This window comes from Ips typographus, linkage group LG5 (genome assembly GCF_016097725.1).
Source record: "Ips typographus isolate SLU linkage group LG5, UJ_Ityp_2.0, whole genome shotgun sequence".
Taxonomy (NCBI): domain Eukaryota; kingdom Metazoa; phylum Arthropoda; class Insecta; order Coleoptera; family Curculionidae; genus Ips; species Ips typographus.
The window spans coordinates 3,562,398-3,589,039 of NC_138426.1; the positions used below are offsets into that span (position 1 = coordinate 3,562,398).

A 26,642-nucleotide genomic window follows, 5' to 3' on the forward strand; every position below is an offset into this window, starting at 1 on the left:
ATTTTTTAATTTTTTAAAAGCACGTTGAGTTTTCACAATTGACTTGTTCTGTTGAATGTAAATTTCAACTATTTCAGAGCGCTCGCGTGGCGTGTATTGTTCCATGGTAAAAATCTGCTTGGACTGACGCTTCAAACGCGGTATGTCATTAAGCGATCTGACATCTCTGTCAAAAGTTATGGCGTTGCCAGATGGGTCCGTCGAATATGGGCAACCCTAGTAAGTATATAAATCAGATAGAGAATAACATCACAAGCGACCCCAAATCATTTTGGCGTTATATAAATCAAAAGAAAAGCACTACTGCTATACCCTCTGAAATGTTGTGGCAAGGAAGAAGACTAAATCAGCCATCAGATATTATAAACGGTTTTTGAGATTATTTTTTTGGCTTTTACTCAGATGATAATAATGTAAATCCAATATTAGACTCTATCAATTTTGACTGCATTAATTTACCAGTATTCACGGAAACTGACATAATTAATATAGCAAAGAAGCTTAAGCCAAAAGTATCGTCTGGTCCTGATGGAATTCCAAGTTTTCTAATTAATGACACAATGGGCCTGTCCCACAATTTTTTTTAATTTCATAACTACAAAGACGGATTGAAAATATTATACCCGTATTTTTTTGTTTTCAAAAATATTAAGTCTAAATAGAAAAAAAATGATGATAAAAACTACATTAATCTCATGTTTTAAACGCCCGCCGCCGGTGACGTACTACACTATCAACCAATCAGCGACAAGAAGTGAAACAGTTGGCGTGCAACAGCCAATAAAATCGCCCAGAATTACGTACGTCACATGCGCGCCAAAACAGATCTTTTAAATTTAATGGACAAATTCAAACTAATGTAGGAACATTTACGACCATAATTTTTTCTTCAAGAATATGAAAAATTAGTTTTTTGATCCTATTCTTTCGATTCCAGTCATTAAAACAAAAATTTATGATATGTGGGATAGGCCCATTAGAGTACTACCTTACCCGCTGTGCAATATCTTCAATCTTTCTTTGAGTCAGAAAACGTTTCCAGAGTGCTGGAAATCAGCAAAAGTTTGCCCAGTTTTCAAGAAGGGCGATAAGGCTAATATTGAAAATTGTAGACCTTTTTTTTAATCTGTAGTTTCTCAAAAGTCTTTGAAATGTTAATTTTTGATAACTTAACTTTTAAAATTGTTTTTTTAAGGACAGATCTTCCATGATGCAAGGACAATGCATCATTTTCTACAAAACTAATTTGGTTTTGGGTCAGCAAGGGTATGCAAGACACAAGATCTCAAAAAAAGTTGTTTCTGTTTTTGGAGAAGATCCACTTTTCTATTTTCTGCATCTACGATAGGTAGTTCATACCATTTTCACTTTGTCATTAGTTTCTTTCCCAATAGTTTCCAGTTTCCGAGATATACAGGAAACCAAACCGTTTATTAAAACTATTTTAAAAATAATTTCATCTTTCTGTCACTTCCGGTTTATCCGGAAGTAAATGTCAGCTTGCGAATTTTAAATAGAACACCCTGTATATTATTATACTATTAGTTTTTTTTACCGATTTCAAATGTTTTTCATGTATCATAATTCATAATCTATATCTATCTGCACCGGTTTTCGAGATATTGACGTTTGAAAAATTATATTTAGCTTTTGGAGTGTCATAGCTCCAAACCAGAATGAGATAGAGCAAAACGGTTTGCATGTTCTTATCTTAACTTTTTGAGATCTATTGGGTTTTGGTAAGTTGCTTCTAAAATAGCCGTCTTTCATGTGGACATACTGTTTTTAACATCAGTTTTCAATGCAAGTACCCTATTGGGGTACGATTTCTCCGATTGGGCAAGAAGTGAAAGAATATTGACTATTTTGTTATAATCACTGCTAACCCTAACTTTTAGAGACTTTCTGTAGAGCTGGAGCTGAAAAGGTTGGCTAACTATTAAAGGCAATCATTAAGTAGTTGCTGGCCATTAGAAAGTTTTTAATCTTGTCCATCAGGTCATCTGAATTTTCGATACTGTTTTTTGAGTTGAAGTTTGTTGATACGGCCCTGGCCTTTTTAAGCCAATCGGCGCCGAGTCACGCGATCGCGGAGGGGCGATTCTTTCGGTTGTAGAGGTAGCAGCGAAGAGTAATGTTGTTCAACCATCGCTTGTGATTTCAATAATTAAATTAATAAATACAGTTAAACTACAAAATCCGAGTCGTTATACCGCCAAGGGAAATTGATGAAGTGTCGCCATTGATCCATACATCGATTATTACAAGGAATAAGTGCAAAATCGGTTTCTAACCGCAACATATTTGGGTCCTTCGCGAACGAATAGAACCGGCACAAACAGTGAACGTGATCAGGCGGTCGTCGGGTCTGGTGAGTTATTTTTAGATTCACTTTGTAAACAGTGGTAATTCGGGAAACGCGCAAACGGTCTAATCGTCAAGAGGTATAATCGAAACCGAACGCAACCGAACGTAGTCGGATGCCGTCTTTGGTTGGATTGCACCAATTTAGAAAATTTGGAAGTAAACAAACTAATAATATAGAATACATTATTATGCAAGAAAAACATTAGAAATTGAGATGTTGAGAACAAGACAGTATTTATTTGATTACTATATGTGATCAGTCACTGGGTTAGCATAGGTTCACCTAGCATTTTTTTTAATTTTAGTTAAAAAATAACCATTGCGATGTAACCACCTTACTGATACTTTATGTAATCGGCCACTGGGTTAGCATAGGTTCACATGAGCATTTTTTTAGTTATTACATTTAAAAAATAACACCTATCTTAAATACGATATGAAATTACTTTGGTGCGGGCAGTCATAAACTAGTCTACCGGCGCATCGACGAGTGTGCCCGATGTCGATTATACCAGCTGACGAGTGTGCCCAATGACGCCGTCCCGGTAATTCCGAGCATCAGACGTTAAAGAGTTTTCGCAATAACGCCGTAATAAATAATAATATTGTGTTTTGATTTAGAAGTAAGTTTTTTCACGTGAAAAGTTTAACATTTCTAACTTTAAGGTAAATTACTAGTATTGTGTCGCCACAGAGACAGTTATTTGCATTGTATTAAAAATTTGTTAATTTACAATAATGTCGACTAATAAAGACAAAAAATATTTAATTAAAAAATTAAATGTTAATAAAAAGCAGATTTGTGCGCAGTTAGACCGCTTTTATGAATTTATTTCAAATATTAATTCATCAACAAATAAGGCCGAAATCAAACAGCGCCATGAAAAATGTGAATTGTTATGGGAAAGTTTTAATTCTGTACAATTAGAATTAGAATGTCTCGACGTGGAGTCTCAAGATGATAGGCAAATATTTGAAGAAAAATTCTTTGAAACAATGTGTAAATTTCAAGACAGTGCAAAAGAGCCTGTTGAAGTGGTTCAAAACAGTATAACTCAATTAAGTTTATCTCCAAAAAACATTGTTAAATTACCGCCAATAAATTTGCCAAGTTTTCAAGGCAATTACGATAGTTGGTTAAATTTTTTGGATACTTATTCTGCCTTGATCCACTCTAATAATAGCTTAAGTAATGTCGAAAAATTTTACTACTTAAAGTCCTGTTTAAAGGGCGAGGCAGCAGGAATAATTCACTCCATTGAAGTAACTGATCTTAACTATGAGACAGCGTTTAAATTAGTTTGTGAAAGATATGAAAATAAAAAGTTTATTATTCAAAGTCATGTCAAAAATTTGTTTGAATTACCGTTGGTAGGAAAAAATACACTTTCTGATCTGCGTAATTTAGCAGATAATATTCAACGTAATTTAAGAGCGTTAAAAAGTTTAAATGAACCGGTGGAATCTTGGGATACCTTATTGTTATATATATTTGGCAATAAACTTGACGTTTATTCTAAACGGGAATGGGAAACGTCTTGTGTGAAGCAAAGTAGCGTTACATGCGACGATTTTTTAAAATTTCTTGCAGAAAGGTGTCATGTGTTAGAGAAAATGGACAGTTATAAGCAAATTCCAAATCAGAGTAATAATTCAAAAACGGGCTTTGTTAAAACCAATAAAGGCAGTCATTCATTTGTGACTTTTAATGAGAATGTAACTAGTGACCGCAGTCACCATAATTCTCCAAATTCAATTTGTTTGATTTGTAAAGAAGAAAGGCATCCAATATATCGATGTCCAAAGTTTCTAAATTTAGATGAACTTCAAAGGATAAATGAAATTATAGGGCTTCACCTTTGTCTTAATTGTTTTAAAGGAAATCACATCAGTGTTAGATGTTCACTTCAAGGGTGCAGAAAATGCGGTAAGCCACATAATACTTTATTGCATTTGACTAATAATAAAAATAATTCTATAACCGAATCTAATGAAGCACCAATTCTAGCTGAAGATTATCAATCAGCAACTTCGGTAACAACACATTGTAGTTTAGATGACAAGGACACCTCGTCAATAACGCAAAATGAAACATTGCTGTCAACAGCAAGAGTATTAATCGCTGATCAAAGTGGCCATTTTCATGAAGCGCGGGCTTTGCTAGATAACGGTTCGCAGTCAAATTTTATTCGTAAGACCTTAGTGTCAAAATTGGGTTTGAGTTTATATGATATAAATTTGTCAGTTTCAGGTATAAGTACGTCAGTAACAAAGGCTAGTAAATGTACTAAAGGAACGATAAAATCCCGATTTAATAATTTTTCCGTAAATTTGGATTTTGTTGTTCTAGATAAAATAACAAATTGTTTGCCCACAACGCATATTAAGAAAGAAGCCTTTATTATTCCTTCAAATGTCAATTTAGCTGATGAATTTTTTAATACTCCTTCTGAGATAGATATTCTACTGGGTGTAGGTGTCTTCTATGAATTACTTCTTGTCGGACAAATAAGGACAGCCGAAAAAATGCCAATATTTCAAAAAACCCAGCTAGGTTGGATTATTTCAGGCAATATACCTTATACTAATAGTGGAAAATTAACTAATATAAAACATAGTCAAGTATCGCAGAGTTTATTATCGCTAACTCATGTGAGTTCTCAAATAGAAGCTTTTTGGAAGTTGGAAGAAATTCAATCTAAACAATTTTTAAATAAAACGGAGAAAGAATGTATTGATTTATTCAATAATACAACTCTTCGAGAAAGGGATGGTAAGTTTGTAGTAAAACTACCTCTCAAGGACGACTTAATGGATATCGGAGATTCTCTCGAAATGGCGAAACGGAGATTTTTTAAACTGGAAAGGAAACTATCGTTAAATGACAAGTTTAAACAAGAATATAAAACATTTATGACAGAATATGAGAAATTAGGACATATGAGTGAAATACCCGAAAGTGAGCTAAATGAGGACAAAGTTGTGTATTACATGCCGCATCATGGCGTAATACGTGAAAGTAGTACTACTACAAAATTGAGGGTAGTTTTTGATGCGAGCGCTAAGACGAACAAAGGAATAAGTCTAAATGAGAGACTAAAAACTGGCCCCATTCTACAAGATGATTTATATTCGATTTTAATTCGATTTAGACAACACAATTTCGTATTCGGAGCCGACGCGGAGAAAATGTATCGTCAGATTTGGGTGGCTGAAGATCATCGAGATTTGCAAAGGATAGTATGGAGACCAGATGTTAATGAAAAATTGGCTCATTATCGGTTGAATACCGTCACCTACGGTACTACATGTGCATCTTTTCTGGCAATTAAGTGTCTGCAGCAGGCTGCCGACGAATGTGAGCATTTATACCCTACATCAAGTAAAGAAATAAAACGGAATTTCTACGTTGACGACTTGCTTACCGGAGCAAATTCAATCGAAGAAGCAATAACTCTCAAAAGAGAAATAACGGAAATTCTTCAAAGGGCGGGCTTTACGTTGAGAAAGTGGATTTCCAACAGTCGAGAAATTTTATTGGATGAAGGTAACAATAATATCGAGCATTACATCATAGACGACAATGTTACAAAAACTCTGGGTTTAATATGGAATAGTCAGACTGACTGTCTTCAATACATGGTATCCACTGAGAGTCATGTAAGGGCCACTAAACGAAACATTTTAGCAGAAATCGCAAAGGTTTTCGATCCTTTAGGACTTGTCGGTCCAGTAGTTATCTGCGCAAAATTGATAATGCAGAATTTATGGAAGGAAGCTTTAGATTGGGATCAAATAGTGTCCGGTCCGTTGTTTGCAGCTTGGAAACAATTTTATGATGATTTACCCCTTTTAAATACATTGAGAGTTCCACGACAAGCCGTAAATCAAGGAATAGTTCGTAGAATAGAAGTTCATGGATTTTGTGATTCTTCCGAGCAAGCCTACGGAGCTTGTCTCTATTTGAGATCATTAAATGAGAATAACACTTGGGAAGTGCAATTATTGTGTGCTAAATCAAAGGTTGCTCCAATCAAAACCGTAACAGTACCAAGACTAGAATTATGCGGGGCTCTTCTGTTGTCACGCTTGGTCAACAAAACCTTAACAGCTCTTGATCTACCTGTAGCTAGCGTGAATTGTTGGACAGACTCCAAAATTGTGTTAGCCTGGTTGGAGTCAGAGCCCGGAAAATGGAATATTTTTGTTGCTCATAGAGTAGCCGAAATTCAGGAAAATAAATTTATAAATAAATGGAGCTATATTGCAACGAAGGATAATCCTGCCGATATTATATCCCGAGGTTGTGATATCAGAGTCCTAACGAAATTATCTCTTTGGTGGAAAGGACCACCCTGGTTAATATTCGAAGATGACGAGTGGCCTAATTTAGATAATGCCGACTCTACAGAGGTAGATCCTATCGCTATTCCAGAAATGCGTAATGTTCGACGTGCTATGGTCTCCAGAATTGAAAATGATATTAGTATGTTTGAGAGGTTTTCAAGTTTTGTGCGTCTTCGCCGTGTTATCGCTTATTGCCTTCGTTTTTACGATAATTGTAAATTGCCAAAAGCAAATAGAGTAACTGGTAGTTTGACAGTTTTAGAATTAAATAGTTCTTTAAACATCTTGGTTAAGATTGCACAATCTTGCGACTTTGCAGACGAATTAAATTCCTTTAAAACTGGAAAGTCAATTGCTCACACTAGTAAATTGACGTCATTAAACCCCTTCTTAGACTCTGAAGGTATTCTTAGAGTAGGTAGCCGTATAGAAAAGGCCTTTATTACGTATGATCAGAAGTGTCCCATAATCTTGAATAAAAATAATTTTTTGGCAATTTTAATCATCAATTACGAGCACCGAAAAAACCTACATATGGGTCCCCAAAATTTGCTTTCTAATATCAGATCACAATTTTGGATTCTCGGTGGCATAAACTTTGTTAAAAAGGTTCTAAGAAATTGCATAATTTGTTTTAAAGTAAAGCCGCGAAGCTTAAACACTTTAATGGGTGAATTACCTTCTGCCCGTCTTACGCCTACTAAACCATTTTTTAACAGTGGCGTGGATTATGCTGGACCATTTAATATTAAATCGTCAAAATTGCGAGGAAGCAAAACATTGAAGGCTTATTGTTGTATTTTCGTTTGTTTTGTTACGCGAGCTGTTCATATAGAGGTTGTATCGGACTTAACTACAGAATGCTTCCTTAACGCTTTAAAAAGATTTATAGCGCGGAGAGGGAAATGTAAAAATATATATTCAGATTGCGGCACAAACTTTGTGGGTGCACACAACCAATTAAAACAGTTTTCTCATTTTTTAAAGAATTCAAAAGCAAAGTACCATCTAGTTCGTACGGTAGGAAATGCCTCTTTGACGTTTGAAGAATTATACACTGTATTTAGTCAAATAGAAGCTTGTATCAACTCACGGCCCCTGAGCCTGTTGTCTAACAATTCGCGCGACCTGGCACCCCTAACACCAGGTCGGCGAACCGTTAGTAGCTATGCCTGAAGCCGATGTCACCGAATTAAATATAAACCGACTCGATCGGTACCAGCATTTAAAATACATTGTTCAGCACTTTTGGAAACGCTGGCACAAGGAGTGTCTAACGGAACTAAGTCGAAGAAATAAGTGGAAATTTCAAAGCGGCGTAACTTTGAAGGAAGGGGACTTAGTGATCCTGAAGGAGGACAATCTGCCACCCCTAAAGTGGTCGCTGGGACGAGTAGTAAGGCTTTACCATGGTGCAGATGGTGTTGTGCGGGTAGTTGATTTGAAAACCGAAAAGGGTGTGTTTAAACGTGCAGTGGCTAAAGTTTGTTTGTTACCTATGGAATAGGTAACCCGAACTATAACTTTAATTGATTTTATTTAGTTTGTAAGTAAATATAAGCGTTCGTATTAAGAAACTTAGGTTAGTGCGAGTTGTTAAGGGGTATAATTTCCTGGCCAAATGTTTGTTTATATTGAAAGATGTTACTTTCAAGGGGGGCGGTATGATACGGCCCTGGCCTTTTTAAGCCAATAGGCGCCGAGTCACGCGATCGCGGAGGGGCGATTCTTTCGGTTGTAGAGGTAGCAGCGAAGAGTAATGTTGTTCAACCATCGCTTGTGATTTCAATAATTAAATTAATAAATACAGTTAAACTACAAAATCCGAGTCGTTATTCCGCCAAGGGAAATTGATGAAGTGTCGCCATTGATCCATACATCGATTATTACAAGGAATAAGTGCAAAATCGGTTTCTAACCGCAACATTTGTCATACTGCATAACACACTCAAATCTACCTTAGAAAACAATGATGTTGAAGTACCTACCTATGGAACTGTATTAAACTAACCACAAAGCAAATTGGAATTCCTAGTTTATGAATCTTTGGAAGTCCATACAACCTGAGAATCTGAGAATTGTCTAGGAGGAGAAATTAATTGTCGTCAAGAAACTGCTCAAAATAAGAATTGCATTTTGTATTTGTTGAGTGGGTTTTGGTTTAGTTCATGAAATCGTTAGTTGTCCACGAAGAAGGTTTCAACCTTGGAGACATCTTATTTAAGATTACTAGAGAACTGTCTTCGTCTGCTGTAGTAATAAAATCATTATTTTGCTTCATGGATTTTAAATTTATAACGTGTCAGTGCTGCTGAATATATTATACCTTCCACCCAAATGCCGCTTTCAAGTTTCCAAAAATATGATTTCTGATGTTAACTTTAGTTTTAGAATTATCAGAAAAGCTTGCAGTTGCCACGTCCGACTATTATAAGATATTAAGTTACAGTATTTTATATTTTTATTCGAGTTGTTTGAATTTGGAGTCTGTTTTCAAAATACGTTTCTTATATTTTTATCATATCGGTGGTGTCAGTACAATCAATACCTCTATAAGTATCTCCTTTCACAATTTAACAGAAATAACAACACTTTCACCATGTTCCATCATATTAGTATTGCATTTTTCATTTTGACACACAAAGTATTTGTTCATATGATACTACTGTTGCGGTTTGATCTACCTGATAATTCGCAAGTTTTTTAACCAGAAGCAACCAAAATCTTGACTTGACCTAAATAAATGTTTGTTATAAATTATTTTTTCTTTATTCCAGAATATGGCATTACTCGATCGTGTTGCTATCCAGGGCGTGAGAAGTTTCAGCACTGAGCGCGAGGAAAAGTTAAAGTTTTTCACTCCTGTCACACTACTTCTCGGACAAAATGGTTGCGGCAAAACAACGATAATTGAATGCATCAAATACGCTCTAACCGGCGATTTTCCACCTGGTACAGATAATGGCAGAGGATTCGTCAACGATCCAAAAATGTCCAACCGATGCACGACTAAAGGTTCAATTAAACTGCTATTTAAAGACGGTAAAGGAAACTCCATTACGGTCGGAAAGTTTCTTGAAGTGACCACACTAGCCGGCGGTAAATTGAGATTTAAAAGCGGACAAATACACGATATGTCAGGAAGAGGCTTGGACGCAAATATGTTCTGTGCTCAGAAACTGAACGTTTCGAAAGCAATTCTAAACAACGTGATATTTTGTCATCAAGAGAACGCGTCTTGGCCGCTAGAAGAAGCGACGAAATTAAAAAAAAAGTTTGATGAGATATTCGGATCTACGGACTACAACAAATGTATAGAAAAATTCAGAAAACTGATCAAAAGTAAAAAGGTCGAACTGCGCGTGCTTGAACAGCAAGTCAAACAGAGAGAGTTGCAAAAGAAAAACACTGAGAAATTGCGGGAATCTGTTTGTGAAAAGGAACTTCGGTTAGAAAATGTTGAAAAGGAGATTGAAGAAAAGCGAAAAGAAATTGAACCACTTCAGAAGAGATTGGACGAAATTAATGATATTGTCGATACGTTGAGTACCACTTACCAAAAGATCACCGGTTTGGAGACCAGGTTGAAAGGTTTGTATAAACTGTGTTTTTAATTGATTTAATTCCAGTCCAGGGTTGATCTGTACATTTAGATAGTTTGTAGAGAATTTTAAATTTTGTCGGATCTGATTGGCGTTTCAAGATAAGAGCTACTCCGTCTGGTGATCAGTTTTGAAAACAGTTTCGGGCATTCCAGCTGTCATTTCTCCGTTTGTTTACATTGATTTTGGTTAGGAATTTAGCACTGAGTGTTATATTATTTATAATGTTAGGTTAGGAACCCGATCTTAGTTCAACTGGCGCTGCGATCTGAGTTCGGTTTTCAACTTGGAGCGTACCGCACGTCAGTTTCGTGGGTGCCATTTTTTGCCACTAAGATATCACGTTTCTTGAAACGGTGTTCAGGGAAATTTGAAGTTGACGACCGAATTCCGCAGCCGATCGAGTGGAGATGGTGGAATCTCTAAGTGGAAACGTCGATTCCTAAAAGTCTACGGGGAATTGTCTTGTGCGGTGCACTTCCAAGAGGCGGAAAGGGTGAAAACCTAGGAGAAGACCACGTGGATGTGACAGTGACGGTTATAGTTTCCACGAGGAATGACTATATCTTTACTCACTGATTCTGCCTTTAATCATTTTTTTTGACTTTTTTGTGTGTGTAAAGTATTTTTTGTGAAAAGCACTGAAAGGCCTGCCTGGGGATGACTTAAAGTCAGACAAATCCTGGGCAGAAAGAAAACCTCTAGCAAATTGCCCCTAAAGGGAGCAGAAGCCAATCCTGCCCCTGTTAGTTGGGGGGTTCATGAAGGAAGGAAGGCGCTGCGATCTTAACTTGAAACGCCAATAAATTGCTCTCGAGGTAGATCTGTAGAGACAACAATTTTTGAGTTTTCGGATGCTCTGGAGGAGGAAAATCTTTATGCAGAGCTGTTCCTCGATTTGTTCAAGGCTTTCGACTGCCTCAAACACAAAAGTCTACTTTGTAAACTTAATAGATACGATATTAGGGGATGTGCTTTGTCGTGGATAGAGTTTTATTTCCACGTACTCAGTATGTGACAGTAAAGGACAAAAAATCAGAGAGCTTTCAAATTAACTAGGGGTATACTGGGCCCTCTTCTTTTTATTATTTATTTCAATGATCTGCCACATGCTCTTCATAACAGTTACTGCTTAATAAACTATTCAGATGATACTAATTTGATCATAAAAGAAAACAGTCTGTCAAAGTTAGTATTGAGGGTAGAAACACAATGTAATTTGATAAAGAGGCGACTTGAGGACGAGTGTCTCAATGTTTACTTAACGGAATTTCGAAATTCGGACACCAAACTTGTGAGTGCCTGGAAAAAAATCAACTTTCTGCATTCTCCTTGACAGAACTCAACAAAACTTTAAAGGAAAAAGTTGTAGCAAATTTAGTTTTTTACCCAAAAACAAATAGATACATTTTGCTCTGGCAGGCAATTCTCGGCGGGGGAGTCACACTCTTGTTATAACTCTAATTATAACATATTATCATATTCTGTCAATCTTCCTCTCGAGACAAGTGTGACTCCCTCGCCAAAAATCGGTCTTTTGGAGGACCTTAGAAGAGAAATATTTGCAAGAGAACGTTCAGTGAGGACGGAACATTAACCCTCCGTAACTCGGCTACTGTGCAATATTCAAGGAAATGTTATGAGACTAAAGTTGTAGGGAATTTAATTTTCTACAAAAACCCTGAGCCTTTTCTACTAAAACAGCCTCAGAACGGAGTTATTTTCGAAAAACTGTGGCCAAACTTGCGGTTTTTGCTATCTGTTGTAACATTTAGTGCTCTTTATATTGGCAGTAATATTGGCATGGGTGGTAGTTGATTTTTGTTGAGTAAGGCAGTAAAATAGTAAAATTTCCGGTTGCGCAACTTGCGGTCTAATCTTAGGCGATTTGTACACATGTAGGGAAATCTTAAAAACCTCAAGATAAGAAAATAGAATTACTGCAAATTAATGCTCTAGGCAAAGTTGAAATATAATTTTGTAAGTGACTTGTATTAGTGTGCCAACACGGATGTGACGTCATTCCACATGTTGGACAACACTTCAAATCTGATCAAAATCTTGAGACAAACTATCAAATGACGCCACATCCGGTTCGGCAGGCTGACACATACAAAGGTTATCTCCATCTTTGTCTAGAGAATTGGCTTCCATTAAGTCTCTTTTCTTATCATAAGATTCCTTTGTATAATTTTGAAATCTCCATACTTAAAAAGCATTGAAAACAATCATTTTTATCCCTTGTTTAGGTATTATGGAGAATCAAGAAGCCTTGAAGAAGCACTTAGTAGATGAGTTTCCCGGAACCGACGAGGAACTAGAAAAAGAAAAATCAGATTTCGGAACATTCCAAACAAACATCAAAAAAGAAATCCAACTAAAAGAAGCTAAAAATGCGACTATCGACGCAAAAATAACAGAAATCAACCAAGTGATCCAGAAACGTCAGGTATTGTTTGGCCAACTTAAACAAGAAGAAGCCGAACAACTGAAACGTTACAAAGAACTGGAACAACTATTGGAAAAGGCCAAAGCGAAATACGCTTTTAATTCCACAGAAGATGACACAACTGACGACATAATATACAAGCTTAAGGAAGTGCTTAAAGGCCAGGAAATCGTTTTTGACAAGTTTCAAAAAACTATAGAAACAGAAGAGAATCAACTACAATCAATAATAGATGGTGTTCGATCTAGATTGGCAGCTTCCCAAGAAAGTTTTGCTTCAAAGACCAGACATATCTCAGAAATCAATGCAAAAACTAAAGAAGCACAGATGAAGCTAAATCGTTTGTCACTGGCTAACGGTCAGCTGGCATCAATGGAGAAGAAAATTGCAGAGGCAGAACAGAACTTAGCAAAACGGAAGTCAGGATTTAACGAATTTGCGGAAATACAAGAACTGGAAAACCTGGAGGCTAAAGTCAATCAAATTGAAGGAAACATAAATAAACTGGACAAAGAATATCGTGTTTTGCAACAGAATTACGTTACAGAGCAAAAGATTGACTCGGAAAATGTCAATTTATTTGAAAAACGACATGAAATAGAGAATCTGACTGAAAAACATGAACAAGATTTTAAAATCCTTTTCGAGACTGATATTCCGAAAGAAAATTTCGAAGATTCCGTCAAAATGATTCAAAAAAGGGAAGAAGCTAAAGCCAAATCTCTCACTACCAACGTTTCCACTTTGGAAAAAAATGTAGCATCTCTAGAGGCTGGATTAAAACATGTCTCCGAAAAATTGCAGAGTCACAAAAACGAACTGGCTAGAGACAAAAGCAAAATAGAAGCTTTGTGCAAAGGACGGGACTTCAATGAAGTCTTGAATAGCTGCTTCACTAAAAAGGAACAACTTCAAAAAGATAAAGGTGCTTACCGCTCAGCAAAAACCTTGTTCGAACAATTTATCAATCAGTTTGAAGAAGAACAACCTTGTTGTCCAGTTTGTTCCACAGATTTTTCGTCAAAGAAATCTGCAGTTCCTGGAGTAATCAACACCTTAAAGAAAAAAATCGAAGATTTGCCACGTAAACTCCAAGCAACAGACATCCAACTTAAAAAAGAAGAAGACTTATACAACAAACTGCAACAGCTGAAACCTGTTAGCGAAAACATTGAAATTCTCGAAGGAGCGAAAATACCACTTTTGGAAGAGGAACTGCAAGAAAAACAGGAGAAGTTTGAAGATTGCCAACTGCAATTAGTGTCCATCAAACAAGAATTGTTGATTCCTCAGAATTTGGTAGACACTTGCAGGAAGGTAGTCTTTGATGCAGCTTTACTTGATCGTATAAGTATCGAGATTAAACGTAGCGAGCAACAGATTGAACTCTTAAAACAAGAATTGGTGACCGTTCCCTCAAATCGCACTTTGACCGAAACGGAAACTGAACTTTCTAAATTGAAAGCCGAACTTACAGACTTGAGACGGCAGTATAAATCAAAACGTGAATTGTTTGACGAGACTAAACAGCAGATTCAAGATTTAAACCATCGTTACCAAAATGAAACCAAAAAAAAGTTGGAACTACAATCAAAATTACAGGAATTACCTATGTTTCAACAAATGATTAGTGAAAACAAAAAACAAATCGAACAGCTAGAACAACACGAAAAAAAAGAACTAACTAAAGTGATATCTGCGCTACAAACTGAACTAACTGAAGCCCAGAACAACAAAACAACAAAAATGATCTCTAACAAAAAGCTATTAGAGGAACGCAGAACTGATTTGTTGGCCTGCAAGAAGCTCACAGACGAAATAGATAAGTTACGTTCAATCATAGAAAAGTACAACGAACAGGGAGTACAGAAGAAAGTGGAGAACACCCTAAAAGAACTAGAAGAATGCAAGAACAACATTGAGAAACTGAAAGAAACTAAAAAAATTTTGAACAATGCTATATTGAAAAGTCGAGAAGAGTTAGCGAGTCAGGAGGGACGACTAAGGTTTTTGAATGATAATATAGACTTAAGGAGTAGCAGGATCAAGAGTAGACAGTTGGAGAGTGAAATCAGGGAGCTAAAACAACAAGTCGGACAACACAACAATCGGACAATAATTGAAGAGAGAAGGAAACAGATGCAGAAGCTGGACCAAATGCAAAGTGAAATTAATCGGAAAACTGGAGAAGCGGACACTCTGAAGGTAATTTATTAATTATTTTTGTCTTTTACCGGGGGTCACAAATCAAAAATGCAGCTGGAAGCATGGGAATTTCGGAATTGTCCTTGTTTTAATTGCTTCTTCTGGTGTCGTACGCTTCTTAGCGCGTTAGCGTTTTGTTCACTGGACAATATAAGTGTTTCTTCCTCGACTCTTTTGAATATCGTGGCGGCTGTTTCACCAGTCTCGGATATTATGGCGTAGCCAAGAGTGTTGTTTCCGTCGTCGTCTTCTTTTTCCGTCTTTTGCCATTAGTATAGTTTTTAGTAGATTGTGGTTGTTGGTTGTAGACCTCGGAGAGTTTGTCTTAGGTAGGATGTTTTTTGTTGTTTTATGACGTCGGTGTGATTACGGTCGGTGTGTGCTCTCTGTATGAATTACTCATCTTTGATGACATGTTCTATCCATGGAAGGTTTTGTTCTTTGGTTATCAAACCTTATAGCATCTGATGAGCCGTAATACGGCGAAAGGGGTCAAGGGATTGGGATTGATAAACAGAAAACAAAACCTCACCATTGTTAGTATAGGCCATATGTAACACATCATCACACGAAGACGAAGCCTCAGTGGCACCTCTTGTCGCAAAAGGTAGGTATTAAACTTGGTAAACGTTGCGAGCAGTGGCTCTTCTTCTTCTTCTTCATTCTTGATCTTAGGCGAATTGCCTGTTCAATTATCGTCCACTTGGGTGAGGCTGTCGCTCCATCGTTTCCTGAGGCGCCCAACGTCTCTAGTCCCACTAGAGCTCTTGCCCTCCTGCTTATGTGTTTATTCCACTACTTCCTGTTAGCTACCCATTCATTGATGGTTTTGATATTCTCGCTTCTCTCTCTATCCAGCAGTGACATCTCAGCTGCCTTTAAGAGTCTTTTCGTTTTTGATGTTTCTGGGCTGGTTTCTGCGGTATATGTCACATCACCGGACTCACGACGGTTTCGTAGATCCTCGATTTAGTATCCGTTCCCATACTTTTATTGCACCATATTGTATTCAGGCAGCTAGCTATTCTAATTGTTTTTGTTGTTTGATCTCTCACCTCTGCTTCAATTTCACCAAAGCCGAAAAGTTTTATGCCAAGGTAGTTAAATTTTAGGTAGTCAAGTTCAAGTTTGCATCTTAGAGAGGTTTTTGATGTTGTTAAGTACTTTGTTTTGGTCGATGATATTTCCATATTTAGGGACTTGGCTGTTAGTTTGAATAAGTATAACTCCTTGTAAATTATCTTCATTTTCTGCAATGAGTACGGCATCGTCTGCATAACACACTATTGTAATTTCTGCATTTCCCATTGTGTATCCCTTTAAGCTTCGAACATTTCGAAAAATTTCTTTCATTATTAAATTGAAAAGGGTAGAAATCGGGGAGTCTCTATTGGTTCTGTGAAGTCTTATATTTATGCTCGTTTTAATGAGATTGTGTGGGATTTGCCAGTTGTAAAGGAGATGCAGAACGTCTTTCAGCTGGACAAGGTCAAATGCTGTAGTTAGACCAACAAAACATACAAACGCTGGCTTGTTGAATTCAATCGATTTATCCACTATTTGTCTCAATACGATCACGGCGCCTGTGCAAGATCTTCCCGATCTGAATCCCTGTTTGTCCGCCAACGATGTATTTTAATTACTTTACTTGTTAGTTTTAGGGCAGTGCTTAAAAGGTTTATTCCTCTATAATTTTATGGTATTTTTTTCCCTTCTTTGAACGTTAGGATAGTAGTTCTGGTTCGCCATTCATGTGGGATTTTGGGTTGATATATAATTTTCTGTATTAAAATTGTTAATTCTTCTATTAGAAGATGCCCACTGTATTTGTGCAATTCGTTTTGAATGCGGACTTGGTGGGCGCTGTTTCTGCTTCTTAGTTTCTGTAGTGCGTTACTTTCTGCATCTGCGTTAATAGCTATTTCCGGTGTAGTGGACTCGCCTACCATGTTTGTCGTTTTAATTCCGGTTAAATATCTGATCCACTCTTCCGTTTTTTATGTGGGCTGGTGCAGTTTATTAACCTCGTTTCTCTGCGATCTTACCAATCGCCTAAGCCAAAGCCGTGCCCAAAGTATTTGAACTTATTCACCCTCACGATCTGGCTATTGTCGATATAGAGTTTTTTGTTGTCTGATCACAATCATCCGTTTAGTTTTGTTTATATTCATATCACGGCCAAACTTCTTGCTATTTGCGTTTATGACACATTCAATGGCTTGTCGATCTATAATGTTATCTGCTAAGATCGCCGCATCGTCAGCGTATCTTAAGTTGTTGATGGAATGCTTCACCTTGAGTTAGTATTATCCTTTAGTGCTAGTTGAAATATCTTTTTTGTGTATATGTTGAACAGAAGTGGTGACAATACGTATCCGTGTGAGGTGAATCATGAATTCGTAGTTTTGCTGTTTGATTCCAGTAGAGTTTGCGTATTATTTGAATATCTTTCTCATCGATGCCAGCTTCTCGTAGGATGGGTATTAAAAAATCGTGTTTCACTTGGTCGAAAACGTTTTGGTAGTCGATGAAGCATACAAAATTGTTTCTCCGTTGGTCATGTATCACACATTGTGCACTTCAGCACATCAGTTGCATGCAGTACAAGGCCTATCGCATACCTAAACCGTTTTTGAAACCAAACTGTGTTTTGCAAATAGTATATTCTCTTGTGGATTATTTGTAGAAATGCTTTTAGTGCATGACTCCTAAGGCTAATAAGTCGGAGGTCTTTGCTTGTTTTCGCATTTGATTTTTTGGGGATAGTGATAAAGGTGGAGATTAAACGCCAGTCGTTTGGGATCTCGCCGTTCTCATATGTTAATTGTTGTCTATCATCTTCAAGTGATTTCCAGGTGTATAATAGTCTTCCTCTCTTTCTTTTTATTCCTTCTTTCAAGTCCATGTCTTCCCACAATACCGTCCATCGAGGATCTACCCAGTTTCACGTTGAAGGCACCGATTATTATACAGATTTCGTTCTTTAAGACAGTTTTTAGCATTAATTCCCGCAGTTTGTAGTATTGTTCGACTTCTTCAGTGGGTTTATCGGCTGTGGGTGCATAAAGTAATATGTTTATGTCTATCGCCATTCCCGCCAGGTTGTGAGTAAAGTGCGGTGTAAATTAACTGTGATTGATTGTTAGATCTAAGTTTGATACGTCAAAAGACGTTTTTAGATGATTTTTCATTTAAAAGGTTTTTCAAACAAAATGACGTCAAGTCTAGAACTACCAAACTTATCGATAATGTATGGAGAGTATTTCAAAGAAAATGATGTCAGTTTCTAGAAAAAGTAACTTTGTAGCTTGCAAATTGGGAAATATGTCAAAACAAAACTACGTACAATTTAATAACTTGTACTCTTTGGTTTTACTGAAACCAAAACAAGCAAAAAGACTTAGCTGCTTATGCCTTTCTACGCTTAAGGCCGATTCAGGGTTCCGCAAAGGTATGAGGTACGAGGTAACAGTAAACCGTAAAACAATTAAACAGTTCATATATTATACATTCATTCATAGTGCCACGAATGGAAAATCCATTAATTTAAAAGATGGACTTATTATTTAAAAGTATAAATTCATTAAATCAAAGCAGATATTCGGAGATTGCAAAATAATAAAATGCGCGAGGCAAGGTCACAGTCAGAATGCACATAGTGCATCATCGCTATTTTTAGCGATGACAAATCACCGCTGCTGCTATGCGGAAAGAGGAAGCGGGGTACGTCAGCCAATCAATCGGGTATAAATTAAGCTCGACGTGCGTTGGTAAGGAGACGGTCGGAGACTCCGCCTCATAACACCATGATGTAGTCGTCCCGAATTCTGCAACCCGCACCGGATTCGTAAATTATTTGAATAGTAAACCATTTTCTAAATTATAATAAATCGCGAGTGCCAAACTCTTCAGAAAGCTGCTCTCATCATTGTCTAGCAAATGTAAGTATAATCCATTTAATTATTGTAATATTTTGTGCATGTAAAAGGTATTGTTTAAAGTGTTACTTTTGGTTTATCGGGGGTAATTGCACAAGTGCATAAAAATTACCGATAATTTTGCATGAAAATTTGTTATCTCTTAACTGCATGAGTTTATTTTCATATTTTTTTGGCGAAAGAGCCCGACACCGAAGGTGGAGGGCTTTTTTAGAAAAAAATATGAAAATGACCGAATGCAGTTTGCAAAGATAACAAGTTTGAACGCAGAATTATCAGGTCATTTTTAAGGCACGAATGTAATTTTGGGGAATATTTCCCGAATAAAGAAAATGTTTTGGTTTTGCTGCAACTATAGATTGCTCAATGGAGCTCAATGAACAAGTTCCAAACCGTTCATTAATTTATTGTTGACATCGCGTTTGACATTGTTTGGTTATAAAAAGTCAAAAAACTGCGCAAAGACAACAATTAGTATACTAGCAATAGGCTCTACAACAATGCAGTCGTTATAGATACGTACAGTGCAATTATCGAAATGCAATTATCACTTTAGAATGCAATTATCGCTGTCATTCTGGTGAAAATGCACTGCTCATATGGGACATTTAACACATGAGGGAAATATTCAAAGTAATACGCACTTCTCGATTAATTGGTTGGGCCAAAAGGGCTTTACAGTTTAAACGTGACAATAGTTTTAGTTACAGAAAACTATGAATGAATATACAACATATCAAACATATCAAACTGTTTAATTTCATAACTGTTTACTGTTACCTTTCACCTCATACCGTTACGGAACTCTGAATCTGCCTTTATTTATAAATTTGGGCGCTTTTCAGGAATTAATAAAAACAGGACACACTGAACTAAACAAGAAAGAACATAGAGAGGCTAGTCAATCACACAAGGAGCTGGCACGCCAGTTCATTGTTGATCAAACAGTTATAAAGGACCTGGAAATATACACTGAAGTTTTGGAGCTATCAGTGCTGAAGTTCCACAAGGAACGAATGGGCCAAATTAATTTAACAATTCGAGAACTATGGAGAGACATCTACAAGGGCAACGACATCGACTATATAGAAATCAAAACATCCGATGATCTGGGAAGTGCAGGTAATTTAAACTGTAATATCTTTAGTTTTGAAAGCAAATATTAGTTGAATGCTGCTCTAAAAAAAGAAACATTTTCCGCTCTATAGCAATTGGGTTGACGTTTGCATAAGAACGCTTGGCATACAGGGTGATTTTTTCGACATTTAGTGAAGAAAACTAGTAATAAACTCTTTCTCTCGTTATTATTCATTTGCAGAAATTTATTTTTTAAAGTGCAAGAGAATGATGTAGAAAAGGCTGATAAATGCACATTAAAAGCAAAAAATTAGGCAATGGCACGACATTAAAGAACACTTTTCTTACGTCACGTGATAGCTGTCATAATTGTCAAAATCGGTTCACCAGTGACCTGAAACTTTAAAATTAGAAATAGTTTGATAAATTACACTAGAAGTTGTGCTTTAAGCTCTATGGAGCCAAATTTGACAGTTGGGACGTTGGCACACTTTAATATACTGCTGGCCTCACGGGACAGCTGTCATAACTGTCAAAACTAACTCACCAGTGACCTGAAAGTCTGAAATGCCAAATAGATGTGTTTCTTCGAGGAATTGCACTGTAAGTTGCGTTTACAGCTCCATAAAGCCAAATTTGGTAGTTCTGGCGTTAAAGAACACTTTGATACTAATGTCACTTAGCGTCATAACTGTCAAATTTCGCTTCATAGAACTATAAATACAATGTACAGTGTGATTTATCCAAGCGGTAAACCTTATTTAGATTGGTAATTTTCCCGTCACAGCTGCGTGATTTTTGACAGCTGTCAGGTGACGTAAAACACATATCAAAGTGTCTGTTAATGTTACAACTGGTAAATTTAACTTTGTAGAGCTATAAATACAACTTGCATTGCTCATTATCAAAGAAATACTAATTTCAAAGATATACTAATTTGCGTATTCTAGCTATACGTTAGCGCTGAATGACTTGACAGATGACAGCTGTGTTGCGTGTGTGTCAAGTGTCAATTCACACCCTCACAAATGTCAAATTTGGGGCTTTAAAGATGTAACTACAACAACTCCAAAAATGTGCTTAAAACAGTCATTTTCTCACTCCAAGTGAGTTTTACAGGTGATTTCGTCATTGATTGTCTTTTCAAACTGTGTTTCTTGCAGTACGAACTTTGACACCGCTTTTCTCCCTGGCTGTACCAAATTTTGTAGTCTTTTTTCAGGTTATCGGATAGGAAATTTAATGAGGATTCCAAACATGCGCTTAAAACAGTCATTTTCTCACTCCAAGTGAGTTTTACAGGTGATTTCGTCATTGATTGTCTTTTCAAACTGTGTTTCTTGCAGTACGAACTTTGACACCGCTTTTCTCCCTGGCTGTACCGAATTTTGTAGTCTTTTTTCAGGTTATCGGATAGGAAATTTAATGAGGATTCCAAACATGCGCTTAAAACAGTCATTTTCCTACTCCAAGTGAGTTTTACAGACGATTTCTCCTTGATTGGTTTTTTAAACTGTGTTTCTTGCAGTTCGAACTTTGACACCGCTTTTCTCCCTGGCTGTACCAAATTTTGTTGTCTTTTTTCAGGTTATCGGATAGGAAATTTAATGATGATTCCAAACATGCGCTTAAAACAGTCATTTTCTCACTCCAAGTGACTTTTCCAAGTGATTTTGTCTTTGATTGTCTTTTCAAACTGTGTTTCTTGCAGTTCGAACTTTGACACCGCTTTTCTCCCTGGCTGTACCAAATTTTGTTGTCTTTTTTCAGGTTATCGGATAGGAAATTTAATGAGGATTCCAAACATGCGCTTAAAACAGTCATTTTCTCACTCCAAGTGAGTTTTCCAAGTGATTTTGTCTTTGACTGTCCTTTAATCCGTGTTCAAGTTTCAAACCACAATTTCAACTGATTTGAGAATTTGTTACATCAAACCAGTTACGAAATATTTGGCAGTGACCAAAAATGTTCCTAATCAACTCCGTAACTCAGCACTTTGGCACTCAGTGTTTTTGGTCACCCTGTACGCAATTTTGCAGATAGAATTTTTTGCTCAACACCGCTGGAAAAAGGAGCTCAAGACGGTTAATTTGAGTGGTTTAACTTCGCCGAACTCCCAAAAATAACCGAGATACAGGGTGCTCAGATTGATTTGAAAATTTGTTGTATCAAACTGGTTTTTGCTAAAAAACTCAAAAACGGTGAAGTTAACGAAAAATTTGATAGTGAGTAAAAATGTTCGTAAATAATTGCTCATTCCTGGAAGTTTCACAGTCCGTCAGTGCCGCTACTATACAGGACGTTCATGAAAAGTGTAGTGATTCAGATTTATGACTTTTCAAATTAATGACAGCCATGACAGTAAAATGTGATCTTTCAAGCAAATTTCAATTAGACCCATAAATTTACTCGTAAAATTGGTACATTTTTCTGTCAGACTGAATTTTACTTTACCTTACGGTAAGTTTATGCCCATCATTAGTTTTAATAGTTATAATAAGTGTCACCTGACTATAAGACACGCGGTGAAGTGTCATTTAACGTCACAACAATTTGCGGGGTCTTCATCAAGGAAAGGCGACTATTTGACATTTTACAGTTTCACAGCACTGTTTAATGAGTTTTGACACCTATCAAGTGACTATAAGCCTGTCATTAAACGTCATAGCTAGTTCAGTTTGTCAAAGGGGCCCACGTTTTTGCAGTCACACGAATTAAAAGAATCTTGAGCTTTTTGACGTTGTCTAAATGACTGAATCAAGAGTTTTGGCTTTGGTAACGTTGATTTGAAAGCTTTTCTTTTCTAAGAAAAAACGATTTTTGATTTGTGAAGGTTTAGAGGTTGTTTAGAATATAATTTACCGTTTTTCGTAAACTTTTCGCAGAGAAAATCACCTTCAAATGTAATAATAACTATTGTTTCAGCGTCAAAAAGACGAAGCTACAGCTACAAAGTAGTACAAGTGAAAAAAGGTACCGAACTGGACATGCGCGGTAGATGCAGCGCCGGTCAAAAGGTGTTGGCATGCCTGGTGATCCGAATGGCTTTGGCCGAAACGTTCAGCGCTAATTGTGGCATTTTTGCTCTGGACGAACCGACCACAAATCTGGATCGCGACAATATTATGAGCTTGTGCGACGCCTTGTCGCGGTTAATATCTTTGCGGGAAAATCAAAACAATTTTCAATTAATCATTATCACTCACGACGAGGAGTTTGTGCGCAATTTGACCAGAGATCAAAGCACGTCACATTATTATAAAGTGCAAAGAGATCCGGAAGGATTCTCGTGCGTTACTGCTGAAGTACTGTAATACACGTTGATTATATTCTAAAGTTTTTAAGTCGGCTAACAATAAGATTGTTTAGCAAAAAAAAAATATATTTTTCTTAAGCCTTGAAAGTGATAATCACTTGGTGGGCAAGGTGTTTTGTATTTTTTTATGTTGTAAGATGTAGGTATTACTTTGTTATTACAAAGAAAAAAATAAATAAACATGTTAACTTGTCTTACTTTGTTTTTTTTTGGTGCACATAGTTGGGTATTTGCCTTTTCGTAACTAGAAGAAGTTCAGTCTTTCAGGTCTTTAAACATCTAAATTTTCCAAACATTAGATTTTGTCTGATAATATAGAATAGAACAATATTTATTGAGCATCATAAGCGAATACAAAATTGTTGTAAATACGAACGCAAAATTCGAATAGCGTTCTTCCATGGCGCCTACATTGATTATTGCGCTTCGTCGCGCATTCTCTTATACGATAGATTGAAATACTAGTTAAATGCCACTTTGCAATATGTATATTCAGGGGTGAAAAGCTTAGTGGGATTTCACATCAAACGACGTCCTGCCTGGAAGCAGTCTTCTCAGTTTAAAAAATAAAAATACGTACGAAAGTTGCATAGCGCGAATTCATCAGCAGACCTCCGTAAGAAAAACAGTTTTCCATATCGTCGAAAGAAGACAGTATTGTGTTGATTGCTGCTATGATAGCAAAAAGGTGGAAGATAATTTTCTCGTTTTTGGAATCCTTGTTCCTTTCTCTCAATGAGGGCGAGTCTACGTCGGCCGTGTTTTGTAACCTTTCCAGAGCCTTTGATTGCTTCGATGGTGAGACTCTGCTCTACAAATTGGAGGGTTACGGCTTCAGAGGGGTGGCTCGTACTTGGTTTGCATCCTATCTTAGCGGTCAAACCCAGAGGGTGTACTGCGGGGATAGAGTTTCTGGCATGTTGCCTAATACTTTGGGAGTGCCACAGGGTTTTGTGCTGGGGCCTATTTTGTTTCTCATATTTATAAACGATCTATGCTCTCTTTGCGGTGTCCGATTCTTCTCATGCGCAGTGATATGTCTCCGATACAAAAACTCTCGGGCTTGCCACTGTCTTGCAATCTTGTCCCTGTATTTGCAATCTTGTCCTGCGGGCTGGAACTATTGTTCAGTCCCCTAATTGGACAGAATATCACTATCTGCTCAGAGAGCAGGGTAGTCATCCAAGCACTCAGTGCCGAGAAGGTAAGCTTCCAGCTGGTGCTGGAATGTAAAACAATCCTCGAGACACTCTTGTTGGAAAATAACATCCGCCTCATCTGGGTTCCAGGACATTCGATGTTCCTGGCAATGAGGAGGCCGACCGGTTGGCTAGATTGGGCGCACAAGTGACGCCCATCCATGGGGGCCTTGGCCAGGCAATTGTTTCACTGTCGCTGGGTTGCCACCTCGGGCATGAGACAGGTCAAGGAACTCATAGGTGGCCCCAGTGCTTTGAAAATTGAACAACTACTGGGACTCGACAGAAGAAATTTAAGAACGGTGACAGGCTTATTGACCGGTCATTGTCACCTTAGACGACATCAGTATTTGATGGGTGTTGCTGAGGATCCCGAATGTAGGGGATGCTTAGAATATGAAGAAACTTCGGGACATGTCCTTATGAGCAGTCCTCTTACGCGCGAATGCGCATACTGGGACAGCCAATGGTGTTGCCTAGGGACATAAAGGACTTATGCCCCAGCAACCTGGTGGCTTTTATAAAGGACACTGGGCTGCTGTAGCTACGTTACTGGCGAGACGTAACAGGAGGATATTATACGTTTTTCAAGGGCAGGAGCCCCCCCACGTTGCACACTCACTCACTCACTCTATGCTCTCTGGATATTAGGGGAAATTTACGCTTTTTGCCGACGATGCCACCATTCTTTGGAGTGGGACGGATTTGGTTGCTCTTAAGCGTGTTATTGAGGATGATCTGAATTTGGTGGGCAAATGGTGTTCCGCAAATGGCCTTCGACTTAACCTTGGTAAGACGGGCGTAATGAACTTAAGTGTTCTTTTGTGGTACAACTGTCTGGACAGATGATCTCATCTTTGACAGAGTACCGATTTCTCGGCATCTGCATTGACGAAAATCTGAAATTTGTTAGCCACATCAACGCCTTGAACAGAAAGCTTTCATAGGGCTGCTATGCCCTTAGAGTGATAGCCAGAGAGCTTGATAGTGAGAGCATAAGCAGAAGTGCATATTTTGGGCTAATGGAGTCGCATCTCCGGTATGGCATCTGTTTTTGGGGTAGCTGTTCTGGGCGGCTTCTCGAATCAGTGTTTGTGCTGCAGAAAAGAGCCGTTCAATATGTCTCGGAGGCTGGCCATAGAGAATCTTGTAGGAACCCTTTTACAAGATTAAAGTTTCTTACTCTAACTGGTATTTTTATACTAGAGACTGCCTGCCTGATACATAAAAAGTTTTGCGAGGATATATGTGCCACACCCCGCTGAGGGCAACCAGAGCGACGAGTATTCTGTCTCACTACCAATACCTAGAACTACTCAGGTTAAAACTTCAATAATCTATGGCGGTAAGGCAGTCTTTAATAAGCTGTATGATTGTAATATTATGTAGGTAGTGTTTAATTTGGCTTTGTCAGGAGGAACTTGATTTTTTGGACAATAAAGCAAACATAATAATAATAATAATGTAGCTGTTGTGCCACATCTCATCTGTACTCAAATCTATGAGTGTATGAGTCTGAGTTATTGAGGATTAAAGCAACAGTGGTCACACACTGTTTTCATGAGCAAAGCTAAACTTTGCGGCGCCCTCTAGAGGCCAAACGGTGTCAGTTATTGAGTCAATTTGCCATATTTTTGGAAACCTCAGAATCTGAGCTCTTTTTTACATTCGTTGACTTTTTGACGTAACTTTTCAAATAAGAGTCGAGTTATTAAGGATTGAAGCAAAATTGTTTACTCTCACTGTTTTCTTCACCAAAGCTTAACTTAAACGCCCTCTAGTGGCCAAACGGTTATGGTAATTAAGTCAAGTAGCCATATTTTGAAAACCTCAGAATCCTGACTTCCATTTACTTTCCTTGACTTTTTAACTTTTCAAATAACTGAGTTATTAAGAATTAAAGCTGAAGTGGTCACCCTCACTGTTTTTTTCAGCAAAGCTTTTAAATTGGACGTCCTCTAGCGGCCAAACGATCCAAGCTATTGACACTTATGGACCCATTTTTCGAAACCTCACAGTCTGAACTATCATCTGGTGCAAATTTCCTTGAAACAAATGACAACTCTTAAAAACATATACTAAAAAGAGTAGAAAGTAGAAACCGGTCAGAGGATTGGGATTGATAAACAAAAAACAAAACCT

At 37.4% G+C, this 26,642-nt stretch overlaps 3 protein-coding genes across 3 annotated transcripts in view; all 3 read left to right on the forward strand.

Moving 5' to 3' along the window:
* The first annotated feature begins 2,117 nt into the window (after positions 1–2,117).
* The window catches only part of LOC145729838 (DNA repair protein RAD50-like), a 61,067-nt gene continuing 36,542 nt past the window's right edge, over positions 2,118–26,642 (forward strand). The window contains exons 1-3 of the mRNA XM_081980761.1: positions 2,118–2,371; positions 9,492–10,305; positions 12,566–14,970. Of these exons, the coding sequence (XP_081836887.1) occupies positions 9,495–10,305; positions 12,566–14,970 (3,216 nt within the window). The 5' untranslated portion in view covers positions 2,118–2,371; positions 9,492–9,494. The remainder of the gene's footprint in view (positions 2,372–9,491; positions 10,306–12,565; positions 14,971–26,642) is intronic.
* On the forward strand, positions 5,179–8,013 carry LOC145729274 (uncharacterized). The gene is made up of 2 exons (XM_081979956.1): positions 5,179–6,853; positions 7,958–8,013. Exons 1-2 carry the CDS (start codon positions 5,179–5,181, stop codon positions 8,011–8,013), a joined length of 1,731 nt encoding a protein of 576 aa, XP_081836082.1.
* LOC145729841 (DNA repair protein RAD50.L-like) lies at positions 18,737–23,498 on the forward strand. The gene is made up of 3 exons (XM_081980766.1): positions 18,737–18,911; positions 19,754–20,030; positions 22,911–23,498. The coding sequence occupies exons 2-3, from the start codon at positions 19,925–19,927 to the stop codon at positions 23,297–23,299; spliced, it is 495 nt and encodes a 164-aa protein (XP_081836892.1). The 5' UTR covers positions 18,737–18,911; positions 19,754–19,924; the 3' UTR covers positions 23,300–23,498.